Source organism: Anas platyrhynchos, chromosome 1, assembly GCF_047663525.1.
Source record: "Anas platyrhynchos isolate ZD024472 breed Pekin duck chromosome 1, IASCAAS_PekinDuck_T2T, whole genome shotgun sequence".
NCBI classification, from domain to species: Eukaryota; Metazoa; Chordata; class Aves; order Anseriformes; family Anatidae; genus Anas; species Anas platyrhynchos.
The window spans coordinates 198,568,305-198,595,401 of record NC_092587.1 but is presented as its reverse complement, the minus strand read 5'-3'; the positions used below and the strand labels follow the sequence as shown (position 1 = coordinate 198,595,401).

Here is a 27,097-nt window from a genome sequence, read left to right as displayed (position 1 = left end):
AATACTTTTTTTTTCTTCAAAAAAAAAAAAAAGTGATTTGTTTTGGACAATTCAGATGAAGTTTCCTAGTTCTTGACCACTGATACAGATTGTACAAACAAAATAGCCATGAGATACCTTGGATTACTTTTATAACGTTCATTTCCAAATAGAGCCATTCAAAGAATATCCTTGTGAGTAATCCAGAAGAGTCTGGAACAAGCATTAAAAGGTCACTCGCTTCTTTTATTGAGTACCCCGTTGCTCTAAAGATGTGAAGTGTTAGAGACTGTGGATTCTGCTTTAAGAGCTGTGTGGGAGAGGGTCACCGTTAAAGATACTGCATATAAACAACATAAAGCAACTTTAGAAACTATTTTTGTGGTTTTGTGCATCCAGATTCAGTCTTTCTTTGAGAACTTCCAGCCATCTAACACATCAGAAATGCCAGGATGTGACATCCCTTGACAAAATCAGAAGGGGGTTGAAATCAAGGTACAAAATCAAATTTGTTTTTTGAAATTTGTCCCCTGACATGCATATATGGTAACTCATTCAAATCTTTGAAGTTTATATTCCCCAGGTTAGTCCTGGCTAGGAATTCCCAAACCTGGAAGGATTTGGGGGCAGTCAAGTCCTTACAGTTGGTAGGGAAAATATTTGGTCTATATTTAGTTATTATTAAGCTACTAAACAGTAACTGATATTTTACTGGAAGCTCCTTTTCAAGGTAGAAGGCAGTAAACAATGCCAGAACCAGCCACTGAGTACTGAGGGAAGGTGTAGGAGCATGCACAAATGTGAATTTGCTGTAGTGTTTCTGGAAAGAAGGATTCAAGGTAAAGAATGCTTCCTGATGTTCAGACAGAACCTCCTGTGTTCCAGTTTGTGCCCATTACCTCTTATCCTGTCTCTGGGCACCACTGAACAGAGCCTGGCTCTGTCCTCTTTGCAACCTCCCTTTTGGTATTTAAACATATTCATAAGTTCTCTCTAAGCCTCCTCTTCTTCAGGCTGAACAGCGTCAACTCTCTCAGCTTCTCCTCATGGAAGAGGTGCTCCAGTCCCTTAACCGTAATCCTGGTGGCTCTCCCTTGGACTCTTTCCAGTACATCCAGGTCTGTTATGTACTGGGGGAACCAGAACTGGTCACAGTACTCCAGATGCAGCCTCACTAATGCTGAGTAGAGGGGTGGGATCACCTCTCCTGACCTGCTGATGATATTTTGCCTCATGCAGCCAAGAATACCATTAGCCTTCTTAGCATCAAGGGCACATTGCTGACTCTTGTCCAACTTGGACTCCTAGATCTTTTTTGGCAGAGCTGTTTTCCAGCTGGGTTGCCCCCAGCATGTCTTGGTGTTTGTCTTCCCAGGTGCAGGACTCTGTACTTCTCCTTGCTGACCTTTATGAGATTTTTTTTAGCCCACATCCACAGCCTGTCAAGGTCCCTCCGGATGGCTGCACAGATCTCTGGTGAGTCAGCCACTCCTCCCAGACTCATGCCATTCACAAATTTACTGGATGAGTGCACCCTCAGTAAGTTCGCGGATGACACCAAGTTAGGTGCGTGGGTCGATCTGCTTGAGGGTAGGAAGGCCCTGCAGGAGGATCTGGATAGGCTGCACCGATGGGCTGAGGTCAACTGTATGAAGTTCAACAAGGCCAAGTGCCAGGTCTTGTACCTGGGGCACAATAACCCCAAGCAGAGGTACAGGCTTGCAGATGAGTGGTTGGAAATCTGCCAGGCAGAAAAGGACCTGGGAGTATTGGTGGATAGTCGGCTGAATATGAGCCAGCAGTGGGCTCTGGTGGCTAAGAAGGCCAACAGCATCCTGGCTTGTATAAGAAGCAGTGCGGCCAGCAGGTCTAGGGAAGTGATTGTCCCCCTGTACTCTGCTCTGGTGAGGCTGCACCTCGAGTACTGTGTTCAGTTTTGGGCCCCTCGCTACAAGAAGGACATGGAAGTGCTTGAACAAGTCCAGAGAATGGTGACAAAGCTGGTGAGGGGCCTGGAGAACTAGTCCTACGAGGAGCGGCTGAGGGAGCTGGGTTTGTTCAGCCTGGAGAAAAGGAGGCTCAGGGGTGACATTATTGCTCTTTATAAGTACCTTAAATGAGGCTGTAGTGAGGTGGGGGTTGGTCTGTTCTTCCATGTGCCTGGTGACAAGATGAGGGGGAATGGGCTAAAGTTGTGCCAAGGGAGTTTTAGGTTGGATGTTAGGAAGAACTTCTTTACTGAGAGGGTTGTGAGGCATTGGAATGGGCTGCCCAGGAAAGTGGTGGAGTCACCATCCCTGGAGGTCTTTAAAAGACATTTACATGTTGAACTTAATGATATGGTTTAGTGGAGGACTTGTTAGTGTTAGGTCAGAGGTTGGACTCAATGATCTTGAGGTCTCGTCCAACCTAAACAATTCTCTGATTCTGTGAGGGTGCAGTCAACTCCATTGTCCAAATCATTAATGTAGGTTTTAAACAGGACTGGACTCAGTACTAACACCTGCAGTACTCCACTCTTTACTGGCCTACAACTAGACTTTGCACCATTGACCGCTACCCTCTGGGCCTGTCTGTTCAGCCATTTTTCACAGAACCCCCACACTCTATCTGCTCCTCCACAGAATCATAGAATGGTTTGAGTTGGAAAGACCTTAAAGACCTAATTCCAACCTCCCTGCCATGGGCAGGACACCTCGCACTAGATCAGGTTCCTCCATTCTTCACTAACTTCTCTATGAGGATATTATGGGGGATAATGGCAATGGCCTTACCAAAGTCTCAGGATGTTTCCCAGATAAAGTTGTTTGACTCTTTCTGAGATGGGAGTTTTCTGACCCTTAAGTCATGCTTATCAAGGAAAAGGATTTATCTCTGTAATGGTTAACATCATAATTTCACTCTAATTCGAACAATTTTATATCTGAACATTTTATAGCACTGATTGAGAGGAGCAATATTGATCTCACATATGGTCAGAGCTGAACTGGCCTGAGCTCACTTAAATCAATGGAAAGACACAGACATACACAGGGTGAATCTGATCTTCAGTAAGGTGAATTGTTTTCTTCTGTTGCCAGCGAAGGGGGTTTGGGGTGAATACATCCTGACATGCATTATGTGCTGAGAAATAGGGAAGACAACCCTTTACTGGCATTCCCCTTGATCCTACTACTCTATTTAAAGGCACACGGGATTCCTGGGAAAACAGTGGTGCTGTTGATCTTCAGGTGGGTGGACAGACGTGAAGTACTTCTTCAGGTACAGGTTTGAAAGACACCTTCTCTTCAAAAAAGATAAGCTTCCCTCTTTGAGAAAATTAATGTTCAATATAGCCTGTTATAGGAAAGCCTTAGAAAAAATCAACTGCTGCCCAGCCTGAGATCATTTTCCTGATCCTGAGAGGATTCCCAAGAACTTCAGAAGAGAGCATAGAAAAGTGGTGTTTTCACTGGTGAGTCAGAAACACCTCGACTGCATTCCCGTGGGTACAACTTTCTGCACTTCCCAACTGAATTATTGTAGCTGAACATTACAGGGAATCTGTGCTATTTGCTGCTGTTTGTTATTGCTGTTGTTCCCAAGGGTGCTTCTTTTAGCCCTATTGTTTTCGGTTGGGAAAGGGGAGTTAATGTTTTGTGGAGTATGAATCATTTAGTCTTCTGGCTACAAGAGCACAACCACAATGAAATAGAAAACTGCCATGGAGCTTGGGGCTGCCAGTAGCTGAAACTGGCACATTGAGTTCAATGTACTGTGGAATAACAGGGGGAGATTATTAGAAAACACTAATTACCTTTACCCAAGACCTTGTACTAGGAGATTCCCCATGACAAGGACTTATGGAGGAGCAAGAAGTAATTAGATTCCTGGCACACCAAATGCTGCATAAGTAATTAAGCTATTTTCTTATTATTGCTACATAATACCAGTTATATATCTTATAGAATAAATAAATAAACAAAAACAAACAAACAAAAAAAGATAAATCTTCCTAAAATTTTCAACTAAGAGATGACAGCTTCAGAAGCAGCTCTGTCTTAGACTTTTTTCTTTTGAAAAAAAAAAAAAAAAAAAAACAAAACAAAAAAAAAAACACACACACACAAACAAGCAAGCAAGCAAACAAACAAAAACACGGAGTATTCAGTAATATCCATCTACTTGGCATTTCAAGTAATTAGCTACTTACAAAAACAGATGAACTTCCTGAAGTTAGCCTTTTTGTTTCTGGGCATTGACTTCTATACAGGAGTTTCTAGATGCTTATATAAATATCTGTGGCCAGAGCAAGACATTAAACAACACTTTTAAGTATATTTCTTCTGGTTAATCCCCATCAAATCTCTGTTATCTGTACAGCTAACGTTAAACCTTGTGGTTTATGGCAGTCATCCTCCTCTAGATATTGATGATAAAAGAATATATTAAATTATAATTTTCATTAGGTTGCTCAGTTAAAGTCAGGTTTTGGGTGGTTAGCCATGTACTTTTTGTTACCCAGAAAAAATTTAATAAGCACATATTTGGCTATGAAAAGCAAATTGATTTAACCAAACCCAGAAATATTTGAACCCATACAGAGTTTCAAATATGATTAAAAAAGAAAATTATTTGCTTTGTTTTAACTGCTAGAATAGAAGAAATAGCTTAAATTTTGGTTTCCACTGAAACGCTTTTTTTATTTTTTTGATCAAATATGCACCACACATTTAATGGAGAGCATTTTAAGCTCACTTAACTTCATTATCAGAAAATCTATAGCTGTTACAAAGATCAGAAAATCTCAAGGACAATAATAGCTTTCATCATGTTCTGAATATCTTTAAATCTTTCCAGGAATGTATACTGGAACACATTTTAATGTTACTTTTAATGTTTTAAATAATTACTTACTATCAGATAACCTATGCCAAATGTTGAAATAAGCACACTGGAATTTAACTTCTTTTCATCTCTTGATTTTCTGGTTTTGCGAAGAAAGCATCTTATTGTTTCTCAAGCTTAAACAGAACATGTTTCCATTGTTTCAAAATTATGTTTAATTTCTTATCTTAGGCTTGAAGGAGTCTTTTTCATCTCAAAATGGACTCACCTACTCACTTCAGAAAACTCACAGTGAGCATTGCCCATCATTCTTATTTGAAGAGAACAGTCTTAAATGAATCATCCTTAGACTTTTCTCAGTCTGAGTTTTAATATGCTGTTGGTTACAGCAGAGCCTTAAAGTCATAGATAAAATCAGAATAAAATCAGAAGCATACACTTCTTGTGAGAGAGTGGAAGTGCACACACAAATGGACACAATTTTCCAACAAAGCCAGTGACTCAATTTCACACAAGCCTGCAAGAATAGGTCTGTTGGCAATGTAGAATTCTCTGAGATCACATCATCATCTCTTTTTTTTTTTTTTTTCACCCTGAGGATGCCACCTCATGAATTTGTCCTTTTGTCCTTTAGCAATAAGAATAAACCTTTTTTACTGCTTCAGGCTTCAAAATTCTTTGCCTCTATTTCTCTGTTTCCCCTCATCTCATTTCCATTGAGACAATAGAAGTCTCATGTTATCCCAAAGTGTAAAAGAGTTTAAAAATTAAATTGGAGATTAGGAAGAGCATAAAGAGCAGCTAAGCATGGGAAACAGTTGCTTGAAGAATCTGTGGGATTTTCATCTTTAAAATATCGTAATTAGATCTATCTAAAGATGGAACAAGTATGAATTATATAGAATAATCTTGCACTGCAGAAGTGGAATGACACCCTGAGGGCCCAGACAATGTCATTTCCTACAGTCTCATGGCACAACTCCACACAAGTGTACAGCTGCAAAAGCTATGTTCTCTTGCTTTTAAACACCAGTCTTAGATAAGAAATATCAGATCCTCCAGGAAATAAATCATTTAATTGGACATGCTCTTGCAATGTAATATTAGATTTGTCATGTCATAAGAAGGACATATTCACTACCAGTGCCAACCATTTCTTTGTTTCCTATTGGGCAAGACTGCCTACTGAGCTCACTGAAGTAGTCACACTTTATGGCACGTGTGAATAACCAAAATAACTTAGGGCCTTGTAGTCTGAAGGGCAACACAGGTGCGTAGTAAAAGAGATTACATCCTCAGCTGCTCAAAGGTGAAAGAAGCCATAAAAGACAAATTTACTGAGGAAATCCAAGGACACAGAAATACAAAGATACATGCAAAACCACTAATAAGAATAGTGACAGATATAGATAGGTTTGGTGGACCTTTGATCTGACCTCATACAGCTACATTTATTGATCATATATATATTGTCTCCATTCAACCCTCAAGCCTTGACTTGTGGAGTTCTTACTTTCATCTTCCATGATTCATAACATAGAAAGAAAATGATCCTCCTTTCAGTTATTATACAAACATCCTCGGACAGCCAATGTACTTCTTCCATCTGTTGCAGGATACACCTGGAGGCATCTATTGCTCATCATGAGGGTCACTGAGCTACAGGACTGCCAGGTAGAGGAAAACCACAAAGCTTTCTTTCAAAGGAAAGTCATTCTTTAACCTCTAGTCTGAATTACCACTGATTAAGGACACAGTTTGAATAACTAAATAGAGAATTCTTTCACTTCTCTAGTGTTTTTATTATTATTATTATCATTATTATTATTATTATTATTATTTTATTTTTTTTCAACAGCTCTAGCAAAGCAAACCTTTGTTTCACTTTGGGTGGTAAGATTCTGACCTGATGTTGCTAATTACACTGCATATGATTACTCAGTATAATGTAATAGCTCCTTTTCTGCACTACACATGGGTACCTGAATGAGAGAATTCAATGAGATAAATGAACAGGCAGCAGAGAGTTGCATCAGATGCAACAGTATTCAGGTGAGGCTGTAGCAGGTTCCCATCCATCATGGGCTGAAAAAAAAAAAAGGAGGAGGGAGCAGATTCCTCGAAGATGTTGGGTTTGCATGATTGTGTGCTGAAAATATTTTTTTTACCCATTTTTTACCCATTTAATTTATCCCTATGGAAGAGGTCTGAACACTTACACTTTGTTTAGCTTCTACATTTTCTGTCAAGGACTATATTGTTAGAATTATTCCAGACAGAAGAACTTTGGCAGATTTATTTTTTCCCTGAAGCAGCAGAAATAACCAAAAATGAATTTAGAGAATATTTCAGGCAAGCAAAATTTCATTTCTTCATTTATTTTACAATAACTACTCAATTTCTCAAGTTTGGACTTGTACAAACACAGAAAAAGGCATGTTAACTACAGCATTCACCCACACTACCCAGAGCACTTTCAGAAGGCAAATTATTACGTCCTCTGCAGTGAGATCTTTCTTCATCCAAGAGACACTTTTGCAAGTCTCACGAAAGATCTGTCTTTGAATTATTGAAGAGTTCATTTCCTTCAGATCATCTATCTTGCTTTAATTTTCCTTCAGCAATAGTATCCCTTTTTGGTTCCTAACCAAGTTTTCTTCATATATTGCTGAGTTTCTTATCAGTCAAATGACTTTTTGGACTTCCTGGAACTAATGGTCCTCCACATTTTATTCTCCCTCCTTATCCTCATCTCTACTACTAACCTTATTCTTAGCTCTTTTTCCTGCAAGATCTGTGAGACTCAGAATCAATAACAATTTCCTCCAATCCACCTCTACAGGTATCTTGTATTAGCAGAGAAATGAGCTTCAAGAAACGATTTGCAAAGGTTAAAGCATACATGTGCTGTTCTAAGAACAGACACTGATTCCTAGTACAATTTCTTAATACTTGATTCATCCTTTCTATAACTATGATAATTATCACTAAGCCTTTTGGAGACCCTCGAATTGCTTGTGATCATTTCTTGTGACACTCTTAGAACTGATGTCTTCCCCGTACCACCTTCAGCTGGATGGCTGAAAATCAGAATCAGTACTAGAGTCTAAGGAAATATTTATTTCCACCTCCACTAGATTCTTTTTTTTTTTTTTCAGTGTGTGTTTAATTTTGTCACTTTAAAAAAAACAAACAAACAAAAAAACAAACAAAAAAACACAAAGTCCAGAACATATTAATTAACCTTTTTTTACTCATAAAAAAAAGGTAGTTAATAACAGTAAAACTGAGATGATACATATATTGGAACATGAAGCATATAGAAGACTCGGTAATTCCTTCTAGATCAATATGTTTGAAATGCCATTTGTAAGCTAAAAATGTTCAGCAAGCCATTTTATCTATGTATGCCTCTACTTTCCCTTCTCTTTTCCATTCTCCTCTCCTTTAAGGCAGGAAAACTCCTATTATAATCCATTTGGAACCACAAATGCTTTGCAAAGCTTACTCTCTTGTTCTCTAGGTTTGTACAATAGCTACTTTTATTCAATAAAATAAAACAATTAAATAAATGAAATAATAAAACAATTAAATAAATGAAAAAATAATAAACTGGCTCTCTTGTCTGGAAGTAAAAGGCATGCAAACCCTACATCCATGTGTCTTAATATTGTTATAGACCAGAACACAGTGGGTGTGTCCCAACTGTCTGCTGGTAACCATCCCTGACAGTGCCATCACCAGCACCATGCCTGAGACCCCTCACAAAAATGTTAATAGCCACAGGCTAAAATCATGCCAGCAAGAATAAATGAATAAATAAATATTTAATATCTAGAACTTCAGCCTATTCTCTGACTCCATTTTATTTAACACAGGTATAGGCGATATAAATAATTTCAGTTGTGGCTAGTAGTTTCTATTATGTTATAAAAACACGTGAATTGGCACTATAACTTTTAGTTATAAAAGCAGAGACATAAAAGATGTGGTAGAATATCTGTAGATTAAAAACGTTAGATAAAATTATTACTGGAGAGATTTATCACAGAGGTTTTCTTCAAACATCAGAAACTAATTGTTAAGAGGAGCAGGATGAAGGTGTACTTACTACCTGAAACAAAACTTCAGCTGTTAAGGCCAACTGTTACACAAAATGAAGAACAGACGAAAATCACATGCAACCAAATCATTTTTACCTCTACTATTAATACTCCATATTCATTTCTGAAATATGTTCTAAAGTTATTCTGCTACATGAGTGTATTATTTCTTCTCTAGTGAATTTTATTTGTAAGTATATTTCCTGGCATATGACTTGTGGATGACCAAAGCAATAAGCACAAATAGATGCAGCCTGGCGTCTGTATCTTGATTAAGTTGCATAATGGTTAGGCTAAAATAGCAATTTTTCCCACACTTGGAAGTCATCATGTTCACCTTTTCATTTGAGGTTAAGTCCAGTTCCTCAAGGTTCACAAGGTAAATATTTGCTGAGCTTTTAAAACATTTTCCATTAATCAAACTCTCTTGAACACTACAATCACTAATGACCTGCCATCTTTCATTTCTGTAACAGGCAGGCAATGCAATTTCTGGAACTGTGTAGTACATCAAGAGTGGAGTGTTTATTGAAGGATATCTTTTTGGCGTCCTTCTATTCCCCTTGGGGTTCTACAGTGTGATTTATTTGATATGTGTGTTTCTTGACCACTCTGTTTTTTTGTTTGTCTGAGCATAAAAAAAGATGAGAGCAAGCCCAAAACAAATATTTTACAAAAAACAGTAAGGGGAAGTGGGAAGTTTGATATCTTGTGATTTCCCATAGAACCACTGCATGGCTTTGGAAATTTAATTATTTTTGTGCACTTAAAATTTAAATCAAATAACTCTCCACAGAAGGGAGAAGCAACATGCATTTCTGTAGGTATAGTAACATAAGTATCCATTAGTAGATGAAGCTTTCCTTGTGAACGCATTGCATTTCAGCAACAGGAACTCTTTCTTCTAGTTGGAGCATCTATTTACAACCTTCTCAGTTTAATTTGGTAGCCCAGATCAAACCCAAGATCAGAGCACAAGTGAAAGTGCAAATCCTATCCAAGTCCATTTTCCAGTGTAGCTTCACATGAGACATTAGTTGCATGAGCTTTCTTTTATTTCAGATGTAGGATTTTCCCCCTTAAACGGTCTGGCATATCTGTTCATTTGAAACTTCTGCTATTCTGTTTGTAAAATCTGAATTCATTCTGGTGTCGTATCCATCCTAGGTTAGTGCCTTAAGATTTTCTCCACAGAGACAACAAATGAGCCTAGCTCTGGACCAACAGTCACAGTCACATGTTCATAACCAAAAGAGCCCAACAGATGAAATCAAAATAGTCTTCAACACATTGGGATTCTGGAAAATTGAGCTTTAACTCCCTACAGGAACTCAGTACATCAATGGACAGCAAAGATATTATTGTCTCACATCCCATCTATCTCAAGAAGTTTTCCTGCAAGCTTTTAGTCATATATTGAATAACAATTTTCTTATAGTTAGTCATGACATTTCCCATTGCAACTAGAAACAGATATTTCAAACTAAGAAAATTAAAAGCCAGTTCTCTCTAGACTGTTTTATTGAAGAGCTAAGACTTTCCAATTGTCAGTTCTGAAGTCCTTGCACATAAAAGGATCTCTGAAAGCTAATTTTAGCACTGTTTTAAATAAGCAAATCCTATACAAAATTAAATATGTTTTGGCATCTGCAGGAGCTAAGGGCCACCATAGCTTTTGAAAGCAATGCTTACATACTTAATTTGTTTGATGTGACAATGAAATGACAACTTCTTGTGTTTAGGATAAAGGAAGACAAGGGTCATATGGCACCAGTTCCAGATGAAGATAGTGCACATGGTTTTTGCTACACTTCACTCTAAGAAACTAGCAAGTAGGGTTTCCACCTAAGTCAGTTTTCAAGACACTCTTTGTACAAGCCCTTTTCTTGAACATGATTCCTCTGAGCTACTTTAAATGTCCACATTAAAAGTAATGGACCTAAGAGGGTCTTATTTTTTTATTTTATTTATTTATTTTTTATTTTTCATTAACTACAGTGGTGACTAGTTCACATGCAAATTTCTAAATTGTAGAAATATAAATACGTTTAGGTGAATATCATCCTAAGGACAGTAGTCCCTTTGGATGTCAGAAAAGAATTAAGATGACCCATAGAAGAAACTACAGAAAAAATGTATTTGAAACCATAAGACAGAGAAATATGTAAACAATGCATCTCAAATTACAAAATAAATAAATAAATATGTTGGTACTAAAAAGCAAGAATAGAGGTAGAAATCCCTGTTGTTGCTTTCCCCTTTGCGTAGTATGGAAGGATAGCTGTGTGCAACAGGTAGTCAGTGAATAGAGGCTGCTGTCCTACCTGTGGGACAATCTTAGCAGACTGACTTTCAAGGCAGTTGGGCAGAGCTGCACTCCTTACATGTTGCCCTGAGTGTCTCTCCAAGACAGCTGGTTTCACTGTCACCGTTTTATTCCTGTTCCTGTACTGTTCATTCCTGGGATGATATCAGGTCATCTTTCTAATAATGCACCAGAAAGGCAGCAGGCTACATTATCTGACTCCTGGAATGCTCCATTTTGTGGTCAAGACACCATTTTTCTTATTTTATCTAAGGTCCACCAGTTGATTCAGAATATGTGGTAAATAAAAAGGTCCCAGAAGGTGTGCATTTATGTCTTTTACTTTCCTGCCTACTAACCCAGGGACCTTTTCTGTTGGGTGAACATATCTGAGAGAGCTTTCCTTTCCCCCCTTGGTGGTTAGGGAAAGAAAAGCTGCTATCATTGAGCACCACGTAAGGGAAAGGATTACCTACTTTTTGCCTTTAGCACAGTAGGATCAGCTGAAGAAAAGGAAGAAAAGGTGGTGGTTAACAACCTTCATTTTGGAGACATTTCACATCTACCCAGAAGACACATCAGCAATTCTTAACACGATGTTACATGAACAAGGCTTACCTTCAGGCTGTATATGTACATTATGCATTTTAAACTTCTGTAAATGCAATGGATGATCCAAATCAAATGTTTGTTTGTCAGCTTTCCCTCACACAATGCTGTTAATAGGTCTGGCCAATATTGTGTTTGCATGACGTCATGAGAATGATATGTCTTTGTATAATATGTACCACTATGACATGGCTGACGTTACTTTCTATCTTTTAGATATGCACATCTCTAGGAGAGACCATGAATGTGGGCTTTACATATGCTTGACTGGACTGTCTTTTATTTTGCTGTACTCTGAAAAGACTGGCTATAATTGCCTAGTATTACTCACCTGCCCAGCAGCAAAAATTCTCCAGCAAGTCCCAGGCGCCTCATAGCCATTAAGAGCCCTCTCACAGTCATGCCTTCACAGAAGCAGGCAACCACTCTTGCCTTGGGCAGGTGGCTCCGGAGCTTTCGCAGCAACTTGTCAAAGCTCTGTTCACCAGCATTGCTATAGATCTTGTAGGAATGTGCAATGCAGATCCCTTCCTTAGCTGCCATATCTTTGAAAGCTTCCATTCCACTTTCACCATAGTTTCCTAAATGCAAACAGAGAAACATATGTATGTATTAAAATCTGCAGAAGCTTTTTTTTGCTTTGGAAACAGCAAATACTTTAGAAAGTACATAACATATCTGTACAGAGACCAGTGTAGCCATCTTAAAAACAAACAAACAAACACTTTAATTTATTCATCCATTTTTCAAGTCAAGATCAACAAACTTTCCTAGAAACCTCACTTCAGTTTAGCAGCCTGCTTCTATGTTGAAACCAAAGTCTGTTAAGTACCTGAATACCTGTGATAATCTGTTCCAAAATGTCTATAGCAAAATCTGTATAAATTGCATGTTGCCTTCTGATTCTCTTAAGTTGACTGGTCAGTTGCTCTGAGGTTTACTTAAAAACAAACAAACAAACAAACAAAAAACACAAAGACAACAACAACAACAAAAAACACAACAACATTAAAAAAAAATAATAAATCTTTAGGATATATTATTTGGTGTAATATTTTGACTATAAACAAAAACAAAAAAATTGCTAATAACAACATGACTGTTCATAGTGTAATCTGAACAGCAACAACATTTAGTTTACATTGAAAGGTAATAGCTATTCTGTGAAGAAAGTATTACTGATGACTCAAGAGAATGAGAGGCAAAATTGAGGACTAACATGACAGAGATCACAGGATTACAGATGAACTAAATGTACATTTTATTTATATATTTTTTTAAATTAAATGTCAACAAAACCAACAGGAAATTTTTCATATTTTCTTTCAAGACATTCTCCTGTATGATAAGCTGGTAATAATGGTAATAAATACCAGGAGATAGATATATCTGTTGTTTTTTATTCTATCTCACCACAGAAAATATTTTCATTTGAAATTGTAGAATAGTCATAGTGCTTAAACAGGGGGTGTAGTGTTCCCACTGACAATCATACTAACCAGGACTGTCTTTCCGGTTCCTTGTTCTCCTACATCTACCTTTCGAAATCTGTTTCTTGTCTAAGTTAAATCAGAAGGATTTTGAGGAAGGAACTCTCTCTTCTCCAAAATATTGCCTTAACTTCCAAGTAATATTCCACAGAAATACAGTCAACAAATGAATAAGACCAAGAATGTTAAAGTAACAGATTTGCAAGGAACTGTTGATCCTTCACTCACTTCTGTTGGTTTGCAAATATTAAAATCTGTAACGACAAAAAGATTTTTTTGCCAGCTGTGTTATGAGTATATAAGAGTATTGATAGCGAAAAAATATGTGAAGTACTTAGAATCAGATTACAGGATTTGGGCTGTCTCTGCCCTCATTTGTTCTTGTGACTTTGGACATTGGAGCCACAAAGCACCCAGCCTGCCGACCTAAGAAATCACCCCTATTTCTCTACTGCCAGAGTTTACAGGCTGCATTAGCTTCCAGACTGTACATGAACATGAAAGACACAGTCTCCAGTTTAAAGATCTTAGCATCTGAATAGCCAAAACAGAGTATCAGAAAGGAAGTATCACTACCTTCATTTAATATCAGAAATGAATCAATGCGAGTTTGAAATTTTGAAATGGTACCCCCAACCAGAATGGCAACTTGAATGCATGTCTCCTTATCTAATGTGCACCAACTTTTATTTTTCTCCCTGCTGTGTCTGATGAAGAATCCATTACTATGCAGATTGTGCCTGAGCAAAATGTCATAGAAGTTTTAAACTTGGTGCTTCCTGGGAGTTGATGTTCTTCCCCATGTGTCATACTTATAGGGCAAACATTTCCTGTGATAGATCATCAAGTGATTGCCATGAGATGCTGAAAGAGTTTGGCTACAGGTCAAAAACATGGTGCCTAATGAAAGACTTATTATAGCCCCAGAACTCAGTCTGATGGAAAAATGGGGGTCAGTCAAATAAAACTTCCACCAGGCCCTGAGGCCATCTAAAGTAAAATCAGGCAGTTTGGCAAGAAATACATTTCTTTGTTTAAAGTAAGTCTCTTTTTTGTCAGTCTGGATCAAAGAAAAAAAAAAAAAAAGAGAGAGAGAAAAAAAAAAAAAGGAAAAAAGTCATATCAAGTTTTACCATAGAACTTGGAAGTGAAAAAAAAAAAATATCTACGGTATACCTCAAAGAAATTGAAATTCTGAAGATTTCATTTTCTGTGAAGAAACTGTCAATAGAAAATTCCTGGTTAAGTCTAATTGACTTACAGAACTAGATCTCTTCAGTGTTCCAGACATTTAATTCTTTGTTTGAGAGTGTTATAAAGGCACAAAAGTATTGCCCCGAGGCTTGCTATAAAGCTGAGGCTTACTATAAAGCTGAGAACAGGCTTAATTACAGTCCTGAAAAAGTAGTAGGTCTTTCAACGAACACAAAGTGCTTTAACTCTTTTCCAATCAAGTAAAGGTTTCTCCAGTTATTGTCTCATCATGTATCGAGACAGGGTGGTTTTTTGAAAATGTGCAAAAAGCAATGACTCACCAAAAATGAGAAGAAAAGTACTAAACTACCAAGTGCACTTAACAAAGAGTTACATCCTTAACATTTGGAAAAAAAAAAATCTGAACGTGACAAAGTTCTCTAACTGGGAAAATTATGTCTGCATAACATGAGCTCAGGGGAGAGTTGATGAAAACAGAAAGCAGCTATGCTTCAAGATGCTTGTACAAATACACCAGTGGAGACCTTGTCATGATAATTACTGATTAAACTCTACTTAATTAATTATTCATAGTGAATTCCCCTGTTGTGCAAGAGGTATGATGAGGTATGTATATTTAACTTGAGCTATACTGTGGGGATAATGAACAATCCTTGATGGAAAATTTCCTCCTTTTCTGCTAAATTTATTTGCAAAACACATTAGGATGAATTTCCATTGAGCAATCTTTTTGTAGAAAACCTGTATGTGCATGAAGGCATACATGTAGCACAGGGAGTGGGAATCTGAGGAAGTCTCATTATCTCATTTCTTTGAAGATGAGATCTGAGGTTCACAGCATAAGTACATTTTCACTCTTTCTGTATGGAATTATTTTATTCATGAACTGTGGAATTCCCATAGTAGGAAATTGTCACATTGCCAAAATTGGCTTCCACATTGGAACTTCCACTGTCAGGGAAGTGCTAGGACCCGAAAGATGGTGAACTATGCCTGGGCAGGGCGAAGCCAGAGGAAACTCTGGTGGAGGTCCGTAGCGGTCCTGACGTGCAAATCGGTCGTCCGACCCGGGTCTAGGGGCGAAAGACTAATCGAACCATCTAGTAGCTGGTTCCCTCCGAAGTTTCCCTCAGGATAGCTGGCGCTCGGGGCGAGGCAGTTTTACCCGGTCAAGCGAATGATTAGAGGTCTTGGGGCCGAAACGATCTCAACCTATTCTCAAACTTTGAATGGGTAAGACGCCCGGCTCGCTGGCGTGGAGCCGGGCCGTGGAATGCGAGCGCTCAGTGGGCCACTTTTGGTAAGCAGAACTGGCGCTGCGGGATGAACCGAACGCCGGGTTAAGGCGCCCGATGCCGACGCTCATCAGAGCCCAGAAAAGGTGTTGGTTTATCCAGACAGCAGGACGGTGGCCATGGAAGTCGGAAGCCGCTAAGGAGTGTGTAACAACTCACCTGCCGAATCAACTAGCCCTGAAAATGGATGGCGCTGGAGCGTCGGGCCCATACCCGGCCGTCGCCGGCGGTGCGGAGCCTCGGGGGCTACGCCGCGACGAGTAGGAGGGCCGCTGCGGTGCGCCTGGAAGCCTGGGGCGTGGGCCCGGGTGGAGCCGCCGCAGGTGCAGATCTTGGTGGTAGTAGCAACTATTCAAACGAGAGCTTTGAAGGCCGAAGTGGAGCAGGGTTCCATGTGAACAGCAGTTGAACATGGGTCAGTCGGTCCTAAGCGATAGGCGAGTGCCGTTCAGAAGGGACGGGCGATGGCCTCCGTTGCCCCGGGCCGATCGAAAGGGAGTCGGGTTCAGATCCCCGAATCCGGACCGGCGGAGACGGGCGCCGCAAGGCGCCCAGTGTGGTAACGCAAGCGATCCCGGAGAAGCCGGCGGGAGCCCTGGGGAGAGTTCTCTTTTCTTTGTGAAGGGCCGGGCGCCCTGGAACGGGTTCGCCCCGAGAGAGGGGCCCGCGCCTTGGAAGTTCCCAGTCTTCAGACATTTCTGTGACTCAAAGAGAAAGATACTGCGACTTTGGGTTTGCACATAGGGGTAGTCAAAGCAAGGATTTGTACTCTGAGAAGAAGAATATTTTAGTTCCACTTCCAAGTGAAAATTAATTCAGAAACCCTGCGCTGGAACCAGTGTAATATCTACTGTGAGTCCTCTGTGACAAAAGCTGCTTACATTCTGGCAATCTAACCATGTAGCTATTCTGTTTCTACTTCTAAATTTAATGAAAGTTCCTAAGGAAAAGAAGGGAGGGATTGTTTTATTTTTCTTTGTCTAGTTCCAGTTCAGCAGAAGAAAATCGACAAACACAAGCTGGAAGTGAAATATGGTCAATTTATCCTCAGTTCCTTCTGCCCCACCAAGCTCCATCTCCATTTCAGTGTTTGGGAAGTCTCTATTGTGACTTGTTCTGCTGGAAGACGTGGTGCGTTTTTTTACTGGATGTTCACCTCCTCTTGAAAGTTTGTCTGTTGGTGGCATAACCAGAGTTGATGACTGTTGAAATATGCTTTGTACTTGTGGCAACAATGGCTGTCTGGGTTCTTTCAAAATATAAGCCTGAATCCTGCATGTTGCCTACCTGAATGCTTGACCCTAATCCCAGTGCAGAAGCTGCACCCATTTGTCTCTGCATGTTTAAAACAAACAAGCAAACAGAAATCCATATTGATTATGTCATCATCTGTAATGCTTCAGGGTTGGAACTTTGTTCCAAACTCAAGCATATGCATACCCACCTACAGTTTAACTACAGCAATCTGTTAGTTCCACTTCCAATCAATCTGTTCTAAAAACTATTAAGAAGCTTAAAAAGAACAGATTGTGCTTTTTTTCCAGATGAGGCTTAATATAGTACACCACATAATAATACTTCAATCTGATAGAAAAGGGTCAGGAAAACTGCAGGTTGCTCTTGCTGCTCCTCCTGCCCAGCTATTGAGCCAGTTAAACTACCTGATGAGAAACCGTTACACAGCAAATAGCAAGGTTTTTAAACTAACGATAATAAACAAAGTACATTGACGTGTTTTATAACACTAAGTTACTGATATGAGATTAAAACATCCCTAAAGCCAAATGGAATAATGGACTACATTTTCTCCTGCCCAGGGATTTTTGGGTTGTCACACACTCATTTGGAGTAGAGGAAGGCTTGTTTGTTTGTTTGTTTGCTTTGCTTGTAATCATTGTGAACATGTGTATTGCTATCGTATATTTATTTATTTATTTACAGTGAACGTGGATGAGAACCAGCCTTTATGATATGTGTCGGATGTACAATTGCTTCAGGAAGCACACAGAAAAAAAAAAATCAAATAAAAAAAAATCAGAAAGTAACAGAAGAGGAGGCTCAAGTAAAATTAAAGAAATGCATTATACCATTAGATTGTAATAACCTTACCTATCTCAGAACATATTTGTTTAAACAGCAATGCTAATTTATGCTAATTTATTTTTATAGACAGAAAAGAGCAAAACACAAAGTAATATTCTATGTTGTATCTGAGCCACAGAAAAGAAGCCAAGTCAAGTTAAAATTCTCAGTAGATATCTTGCAAGCAATATGAGGATAGAGAGCTTTATTTTTTGCTAGCTTTTATTGGTATCAACTGGATGAACTTTGCCAGAAATACCTAAAAAAATCTAAGTAGGTATAATTCTGAAAATGTGTGTGGGAGTAATTGAAGGTATTTATGAAAGGCAATGTGTTGGCTGATTATCAAGATGACCTTCCTTCAAGCCAAGGAATGGATAGAAGTGTTTCCCAAATGGAGATGCTAGAAGACTGAATGTTATACCTAAAATTAATCATCACAGAACACCAACACCTATCTACTACTACTTTTATCTAGTAGATATTGTCTACATTTAACTGTTGTGAATATATGAGCCTTCTAAACTTTTGTCACTTATAAAAATAAAGGCATAATACCAAATCTCTTGAGCAACTACAGCAACCACATTCCTTGATAAGCATGGCAAAAGGCACCCTTATGTCTAGGGGAGCGGGAACTGAATTATTTGTTTAACAGGAAGCACATGATTTAATTGTAAAGAGTACAAACCAAATTAAATCAAATCAAATGTCTGAAATTCTGAAGTTGTCCATGTGTATTAACGGAAAAAAATATGACCCATTGTATGGTGTTTTTAAAATAGAATTTTTTTTTTTTTTTTTTTAATGGGAATTTCAGTTTCTATTTTAAGTATATATGTGTAAAACAAAACAAAACAAAATTTAAAATGCTTTGATAACAGCCCATTAAAACATCTTAAAGGAGGATATTTCCTCAAAATATATTCCACTTAGCTATCTCCAACCAGTTTTCTTAATAATCACTCTGAGAATGGACAGTTGTAATGCAAGTAGCCAAACGCTGCGAACAAGTCACACTATGCTTTCATCAGCATGATACCAGCTTGTGCCTCTAGTGCTATGTTTCACTTGGAGCCACATGTTGAAGAATCATTATGAAGTTTCTGCATAGGACCACTACAGAACTGTGGCACAGCACAGGATGCACAGAAGTGGAAGACTTCTTGATGAAAATTTGTGCTGGTATATAAGTTTTTATTGATGAGAGGACTTGTCTTCTGAGGTTATGGTCTTTGTCAGGAGGTGTGAAGAAGTTTTATCATGCAAAATCAAGCAATCATGTCAATGGAAGGTTTCTGCAAAGACATGACTACACAAGCAGAGCAACCAGCTAATGTTGACTGGCCTTGAAGAGGTATCAGAGAACTAGAAAACAAAGAAGTGACATAGGGCAAAGATTCCCTCAGTGATTAATTGAACAAAAACAAAACCAAAAAACACTATTCTGTCATTAATCTTGCTGTAACTGTCTTCCTTAAGCACAGACAATTGCAAAGTGATTTGGAGTGTATGATCTAACTGCTAAGGCATTAGAAGGGACATGAAAAAAACAAGCTCTGTCCTTAGCTATCCATATGATCACGGAGAACTAATACAACAATTTATTTGGATGGTCATCTTTTATATTCAAACTGATAGATTTTTGAACAGGTTGTCTATTACTCAATGTTTATAAACTCAGAAAAAGAAGAGTAGCCTGTACAGCTGGTAGCTTGGTAGATGAAGATATAATTCAAGTGTTGTAAATATAAAGAAGCATTAGTTACCATGACATCATACTGACTATAAACGTAATTTCCTTTTCTGTGAATGATTCTGAAATTTTTATATTTTTACATCTGGGGACAATAAATGTTTTCATAATCTTAAAAATATTGGACAACAAAAAATCCCTGCTTCTAATCCTCTTAAGACTCAATTCAGTCTGATTGAAGTAATTTGTTTAAATGATCTCATAATATTTAACTTAGGTATTGACCATTTTATCATTTTACTGTAAACTTCCTTTCACTCTCTTTAACATAACGTAACATAACGTAACATAACATAACATAACATAACATAACATAACATAACATAACATAACATAACATAACATAACATAACATAACATAAAATATATGCATTCTCAGTTAAGAAAAGGGCTTATTTTTATTTCAAATATCACTAAATGAAATATTTTGATGTTTAAAAATAATTTAAATTCAAATGTTTAAAGAAATTAATGGACACTGTAAGTTTTGTTAGTTTTAGCTGTTAGTTATTTTCTGACTGTAAATTTTCATTGAAAGCTTTTTAAACCAATTAGTGAACAATACAATATACAGAAAACATAATCATACTGAATTAAATTAAATATATCTGTTTATTACTTTCTCTTCTAAGAGAGTAGAGAAGAATCAGTTTGATACCAAAGTTTTTCTCTTCTTTCTCATCTTCTTTTGTCTATACATTTTGGCTATATATAATATATTAATGCCTCAAGGAAATTATGTATGACCTGCTTCCACAGTTTGATGCAGCTCACTTCTATTTATTTTTAAATTATCACTTCATAACTTTAAAAGACAGGATTATTTTAAATGCCTCTGTTAACTGAATAGCATGGACAGTCTGGAACAATCTTTCATGTTCAGACTGAACACTTCAGACCAAAGACTTTTCCTTAGTCAGAGTACCTTTGATCCACCCTGCTAACTGATACACCTGCAGCTTTGTGGCCTTGTCCACTGACAGTTGTTGGAAGTCCACTGTGATACTAATGTCTGATAAAGAAATTTAGGCTTGACAGCTTTTGTAGAAGTGTGTTGTTGCCATCTCTGACTACTCTCTTTGTTTTCAGACAAAAGAGATTAATAATTTTATGTGCTTTGTTTGTGAAAAAGCTCTTTCTATCCACCTGAGTTTAAAACATTTCCCGTAGATATTTCCTGTATCATTTTATCATTTCAATTCAAAATGAAATCATTAATGAAAGCACAGTTTGTAGTGGACTCCAGGGATATGGTTTCTTTTTTTTTCATTTGCAGTATTGCTTTAGGGTTACACTATTCATTTTTTATTTGGTTTTCAGATGGAAATGAAGACATGAGAGACCTATGGTATTCGATTGGAGGTTGCTCCTTTCAGGAGGTAAATACTATGCCAGAAAAAACAGGGAGGGCTTTGGTGTATAATCCTGCATCCTTCATTGTGGGCACAGTGAATTCTCAAGGAATGCACCTAGCTGGGATTCTGATATTTGGACCTATACACAGTTCAGGCTTAGGCAGTTAACTATTACATTCCTCAAAAGAGTTGGCCCTTTATACAAGTGAACAACATCCCACTTACTTAAGTTCACAACTTGGAGCATACCATCACTTAATATCAGTTATTTGTCTATGGTTTGTAACAGGTCTTTTCTGAAATACATTCAATGTTATATTCTGCTGCTGCAGTAAACGAGCACTACTAGAAATCACCCAGCAAAAGGAAGCATAACTCAGGGATTAGATAGACTTTGAAGACCTTCAGTAATGTCTTTTGTATGTTTAAGTGCCCCCTTTTCTGTCCTATCTTCTCATACTCATTCTCAATGGAGGTAAACATATTCTTATCAGTGGTGCTGTGAGAATAATCATATCATAGACTGAAAGAAACTCACATAACTACAGTAATAAGTGTCAAATATTTACATTAAATAGACTGAATGAAACCTGATGATTTTCTCTCATTGTTGTGGTTTAACCTGGCAGGCAGCAAAGTACCACATAGCCCTTTGCTCACTCCCTGCTCAGTGGGCTGGGGGAGAAGATCAGAAAAACGTAAAACTCATGGACTGAGATAAAGAGTTTAATAGGGAATAAAAGGAACATACAATAACAATAATATTATTATCAATAATTACTTATTATAATATAGTAATATCAATAATTGTTCCTAATAATAAAGACTGTGCAAAACAAATTATGTGTAATGCAATTGCTCACCACCTGCTGACCAGTGCCCAGACAGTCCTGGAGTAGCAGCTGTACCCCAGGCCAACTCTCCCCAGTTTATTTTTCAGCATGACACCACAGAGTATTGGATATCCATTTGGTCAGTCTGGGTCAGCTCCTGGAGGTGTTCCTCCCAGCCCCTTGTGCACCCCCAGGCACCTCTCAGGCAGGACAGCATGAGAAGCTGAAAAGTCTTTATCTCTGTGTAAGCTCTATGATCCTATGATTCTATGATGATTCTGTGATTCTAGGATTCTATGATTCTCTTTAACCTGAATGCCTATGTTGGTGTCAGTGATGGAGCAAAGTAGAACTGATCCTATAATCTATTTGACTATTGCATTGCAAGTTTTAACATTTGCAGAATAAGCATTAGCACTTGGCATATCAGACTAATGAATGTTCAGTGCATTCAGGAAGATCAGTCTCTGCTTATTTGGCTATATTTCCCTATCAAGTACCCTTTAGTTGGCATGATTTCAAGGATGTCATTGACATGAAAGGAAAAGTTCTTTGGACACTACTGTTATATACTGCCATTGTCTGCTTAGGTGCTGGAGGGAAAACTATTACCAAAATGTTTACAGGCAACAGTTGTCCAAAGGAAATTAATGTATATATAAATATATATATATATATGTATATATACACAGTTATCAGTTATTCTGGAATGCTGGGGTTTCCTGGAAGGAGACAAAATAGCAGACTTTTGACCAAAAAGTGAATGGTGAAATGATCAGAGGCCTTGAAACTGTTTTTGACTGTGAGATGCTCAACTGCAGAGAAAATAATGGTCTCATCTGATTTGTTAAATATTGTCATCTGTCATGTTTAGCTTCTTCATTAATGACCTGAAAAGGAGTAAACAATGTTAATGAAAGTTGTAAATGATATTGAACACTGGCAATGCCACTCAGGATACAGAAATATTACAAAGGTTTCTAAAGATACTTGGCTAGATATTTGGGAAAAGAAAGAGGTTCTCAGCATACTTAGTGTCCTGGTTTGGGCTAGGATAGAGTTACTTTTCTTCCTAGTAGGTGATAGGGTACTGTGTTTGGAATTTAGGTTGAGAATAATGTTGATACCATGCTGATGTTTTAACTGTTGCAGACCAGCGTTTACACTAAGCCAAGGACTTTTCAGCTTCTCACTCTGTCTTGCCAGCAGGCAGACTGGGGGTGCAGCAGGAGCTGGGAGGGAACAAAATCAGGACAGTTGAGCCCAATTGGCTAAAGGGGTATTCCATACTATCTGGTGTTATGCTGAATGATTAATATGGGGGGCTGATCGGGGAAAGTCTGGGCATCAGTCAGCGAGTGGTGAGAAATTGCATTGTGCATCACTTGTTTTGTACAGAATATTATTAATAGTACTTTTATCACCATTATTATTATTTTCCTTTCTTTTCCATCCTAATAAACTGTCTTTATCTCAACCCACAGGCTTTAATTTTTTTTCTGATTCTGTCCTCCATCCCAGAGAGGGAGGAGCAAGCAAACAGCTCTGTGGTGCTTAGCTGCTGGCTGGGTTAAACCACAACACTTAGGCTAAAAAATATTCTGTAAGGGGTGGAAGGATGGTAACAACAATGAAATAGAGAAAGCAGAAAGAAAGCAAGGCAATTTTGGAATGAGATATGAAAAAGTAAACATACAAAAGGCATGTTTCTGAATTTTTTCTTGCTTTTTAATTGCTAGCTTAGACTTTGGGAAATATATATATATATATATATATATATGTATATATATATATATTTCTGTCATCCTAAACTGCTTGCAAGAAACTTTGTTATTCTGAATGTTTTTATGATGGGGAAAAAATAACTAATTATTCTCTTGCATTCTCTTGTAGAATCCTTACAAAAGTGTTGAAAATACAGTTTCAGTTTCCTCTGACAACAGAGTGTGAACCTGAATCTTCCTCTGTAGGTGGTCTATTTACCATGTCAAAATACAATATGGGAAGTTCTCTTAAACATTCTCAGTTGTGGTTGCCCATTTTTTAAAAGTTATATTTTGTTTTGATTCTCCCCATAGCTGATCAGCAATGCTGAATTTTGTGATCCAGTAATCACTCCAAAACATTTTCTGAACTGATTGTGTCAACATAACTTTAATCTTTACACATGTAGGCTCTTGTCAACTATGGAGCATGAGATGTTCACTAACAGCATGACAGCAGTTGTCATGGGAGTTGACATGTTAAGTATAAGAATGAAAAATCAGAACGTAAATTACCATCTGTTTCCTAGAACAATAAGGTACAAATGCAAATAAATACTTTAAATGCACAATTCAATTGGAAAGTGATTGTGGTGGCTTCTAGCAAGAGAAAGACAATTTTAAGGTAAAAAGTAAATTCGTTACCTGAAATAAATCCTAAAAATACTTGGCAACAGTTTAAAAAGATCTGAATTAATGGCTAGGCCTTTGTTTAATGTTTCTGCAGTATTCAGCATGCTAAGATTCTATTGCAGGAGTAGTAATCAGCACTCCTAGATCTTCACTGCTAATAGCACTTTAAACAAGAAAATGGGAAAAGGGAAGGAAAAATTTATTCAAAGTATACGCTATATAAAACCATTTGGAAACTGCCTTTAAAGTGCCTAAATAATTTTTTTTTTTTTTTTTTTTAGTGGATAAATGGATAAACTTTTAGAATGTACTAACTTTTACTTCTTTTTTTCAAGGGAAAAGTTTATCTGTTTATCTTAGCACATGAGAAATGTAATTTCTGATTGTCTTGATTTGGCTTATTCTCTTTAGACCAAAATAATAGAACATGGAGTTAATTGTGCACTATGACACTTATTGCAGGTAAATTTATTCTTTATTGTAAAATACTAAATACATTCAGATGAAATCAGATACCTTATAATAAAGTACAAATTAACCAAAACAAGTGAAATGACCCTTAAAAAATTAAATATTTCTGTGATGTTTAAAGAAAATATTTTAATAATCTGTAGGTTTTATTTTATTTTATATTATTTTATTTTATTTTTAGAAAATACCTATACATGAAGGATTTTCTAGACATTCCTTCTGAGATAGAATTTTAAGAACTCAGATTATTAAAATTTTGATTCCTGGCCATTTCTAATGCTTTTTTTTTTTATCTTAACTCTAGAGCAGAGATATATTTTTTAAAAGTCTATAAAGTTATCTAATGTTATCTCCCTTTTAGAGATATACACAAACATCACAATTAGGTCTAAAAGGCTGTGGCAGGAGACTTTCACTGTATGTTTTTATGAGGGAATCTGAAATCTAAACCTGACTGGACTTAATTTAATTTGGACTATAGACTATACATTACTACAGATTATAAATTAACTTTAAATAAATTAACTCTAATAATGTAATTCTATCCCAACTGAAACCTAGGCAGAAACACACAGAAAGAAAAAGCAGAAAGCAGATTGAATTATGAAAAGTTTTATTTATTTATTTATCTGTTATCTATCCATATATAAAGCTGTCTTGGAGTTTCATTGTCATTTCTGCCCTTTCTGAACCATTACCTCATAATACTCTTGCAAACCTTGTAGACCTGCTTAAGGAACTGACACTGAATTTGGTAAAAGTGTCTGTCAGTAATGAAGTGCTTCATTATGAAATGCCCTTTACAATAATTCCTTGGGTAAACAGCTTATAATAGAGCAAAGCAAAACAAAAATAGCCTTAATCTCTGTTGTTTTTGTTTGTTTGTTTTGTTTTGTTTTGTTTCTTTTCTTTTTAAACTACAGAGTACAAAAATTAGTGTTCTTCAGGATTTCATCTCTAAATATGTCACCTGCTCTCTTATCAGGCACAAGACTCAGGGCTGACTGGGTATGTCAGAGCAAAATCCTTTTCATCGTCTCTATGTCACTGTATTAATTTCACATATGCATGGAGATCACACAAATCAAGCCACACCACAGGAGCAATCTACTTTCTGAAAAGTCTGACCATGGTGCACTGTGTTGTTATGAGGTGAAAATAAAAAAAAATTTTTGAAAAGTACAAGAATGGCACAGATATGTAACAGAGAAAAGATAAAAAGATAATTGAGTGGGGAGATAACTTTTTACTACTTTGCTGATAAAAAAAATGTCGTGTTAAATATTTACATATTTCAACTGTTTACCTTTAACTGCTATTATTGTGAATACTCCGACTATTAAATATTACTGGAAGACACCAGCTAAGATTTGGCAACACTTTGTTAATCACAGAATCACAGAATGGTTGAGGCTGGAAAGGACCTCTGGAGGTCATCTGGTCCAACCTCCCCTGCTCAAGCAAAGCCATCTACAGTAGGTTGCCTAGGACCATGTCCACGCATCTTTTGAAAATCTGCAAGGAGGGAGACTCCACAACCTCTCTGGGCAAACAGCTCCATTACTTTGTCACCCACATAGTAAAGAAGTGTTTCCTGATGTTCAGAGGTAACCTACTTTATTCCAGTTTCTGCCCATTGCCTGGCACTCAGCACCACTGAAAAGAACATGGTTCTGTCTTCTTTGTACCTTCATTTCAAGTGTTTATAGACATAGCTAAGATCCTCCTTGAGCCTCCTCTTCTCTAGGCTGAACAGTCCCAGCTCTCTCAACCTCTCCTAATAGGAGGGGTGTTCCAGTCCCTAGATCATTTGTTGGAGCTCCATTGGAATGTTTCCATTGCATCCCAGTTTCTCTTGCACTGGGGGGGGCCAGGACTGGGCTCAGTAATCCAGATACAGCTGAATAGAAGGAAGGTTAAGCATGATACAAAGGCAGGTTAGGAGCCCCTTCTCTAATAGTTAATTCTAATTAGACAAGGCAGAAAAGGAATGAGAATTTAAATGAAGTCATAAGAAAATTTCTCCCCCTGTGTTTCTGTGAGATTGCTTTCTTCTACTGCTTGATTGCATGTTAGGGGAAAATAAAAATAAACTTTCCTAAGGGTATTTTGTAAACCATAGGTGGTAGACTACTTCTGCTATCTGCATTCAGATGTCCCAGGATCAGCTCTGAAGGTTTAATTTATTTACTATGGAGTAGCTGGTATCACTTTCACTATTGAAGTTACAACCAAAACCCTTATTTATCAAATTTTTGATAACTTGTTTAATCCGATCTTAAAGCTAGAAGTGATTTAAGAGTAATCAGTGGCATACAGACTTTGTTCTAACATTTTTTTTTAGTGAATTAGCATCCTTTGCAAACAGTTTTCTAGGTATA

At 37.4% G+C, this 27,097-nt stretch overlaps 1 protein-coding gene across 3 annotated transcripts in view; it reads right to left on the bottom strand.

The window, feature by feature from the left end:
* The window catches only part of GRM5 (glutamate metabotropic receptor 5), a 278,090-nt gene that overhangs the window by 134,675 nt on the left and 116,318 nt on the right, over window positions 1-27,097 (bottom strand). For all 3 annotated transcript variants that reach the window (XM_027467141.3, XM_027467154.3, XM_027467164.3), the window contains exon 3: window positions 12,155-12,404. In XM_027467141.3, the coding sequence (XP_027322942.1) occupies window positions 12,155-12,404 (250 nt within the window). The remainder of the gene's footprint in view (window positions 1-12,154; window positions 12,405-27,097) is intronic.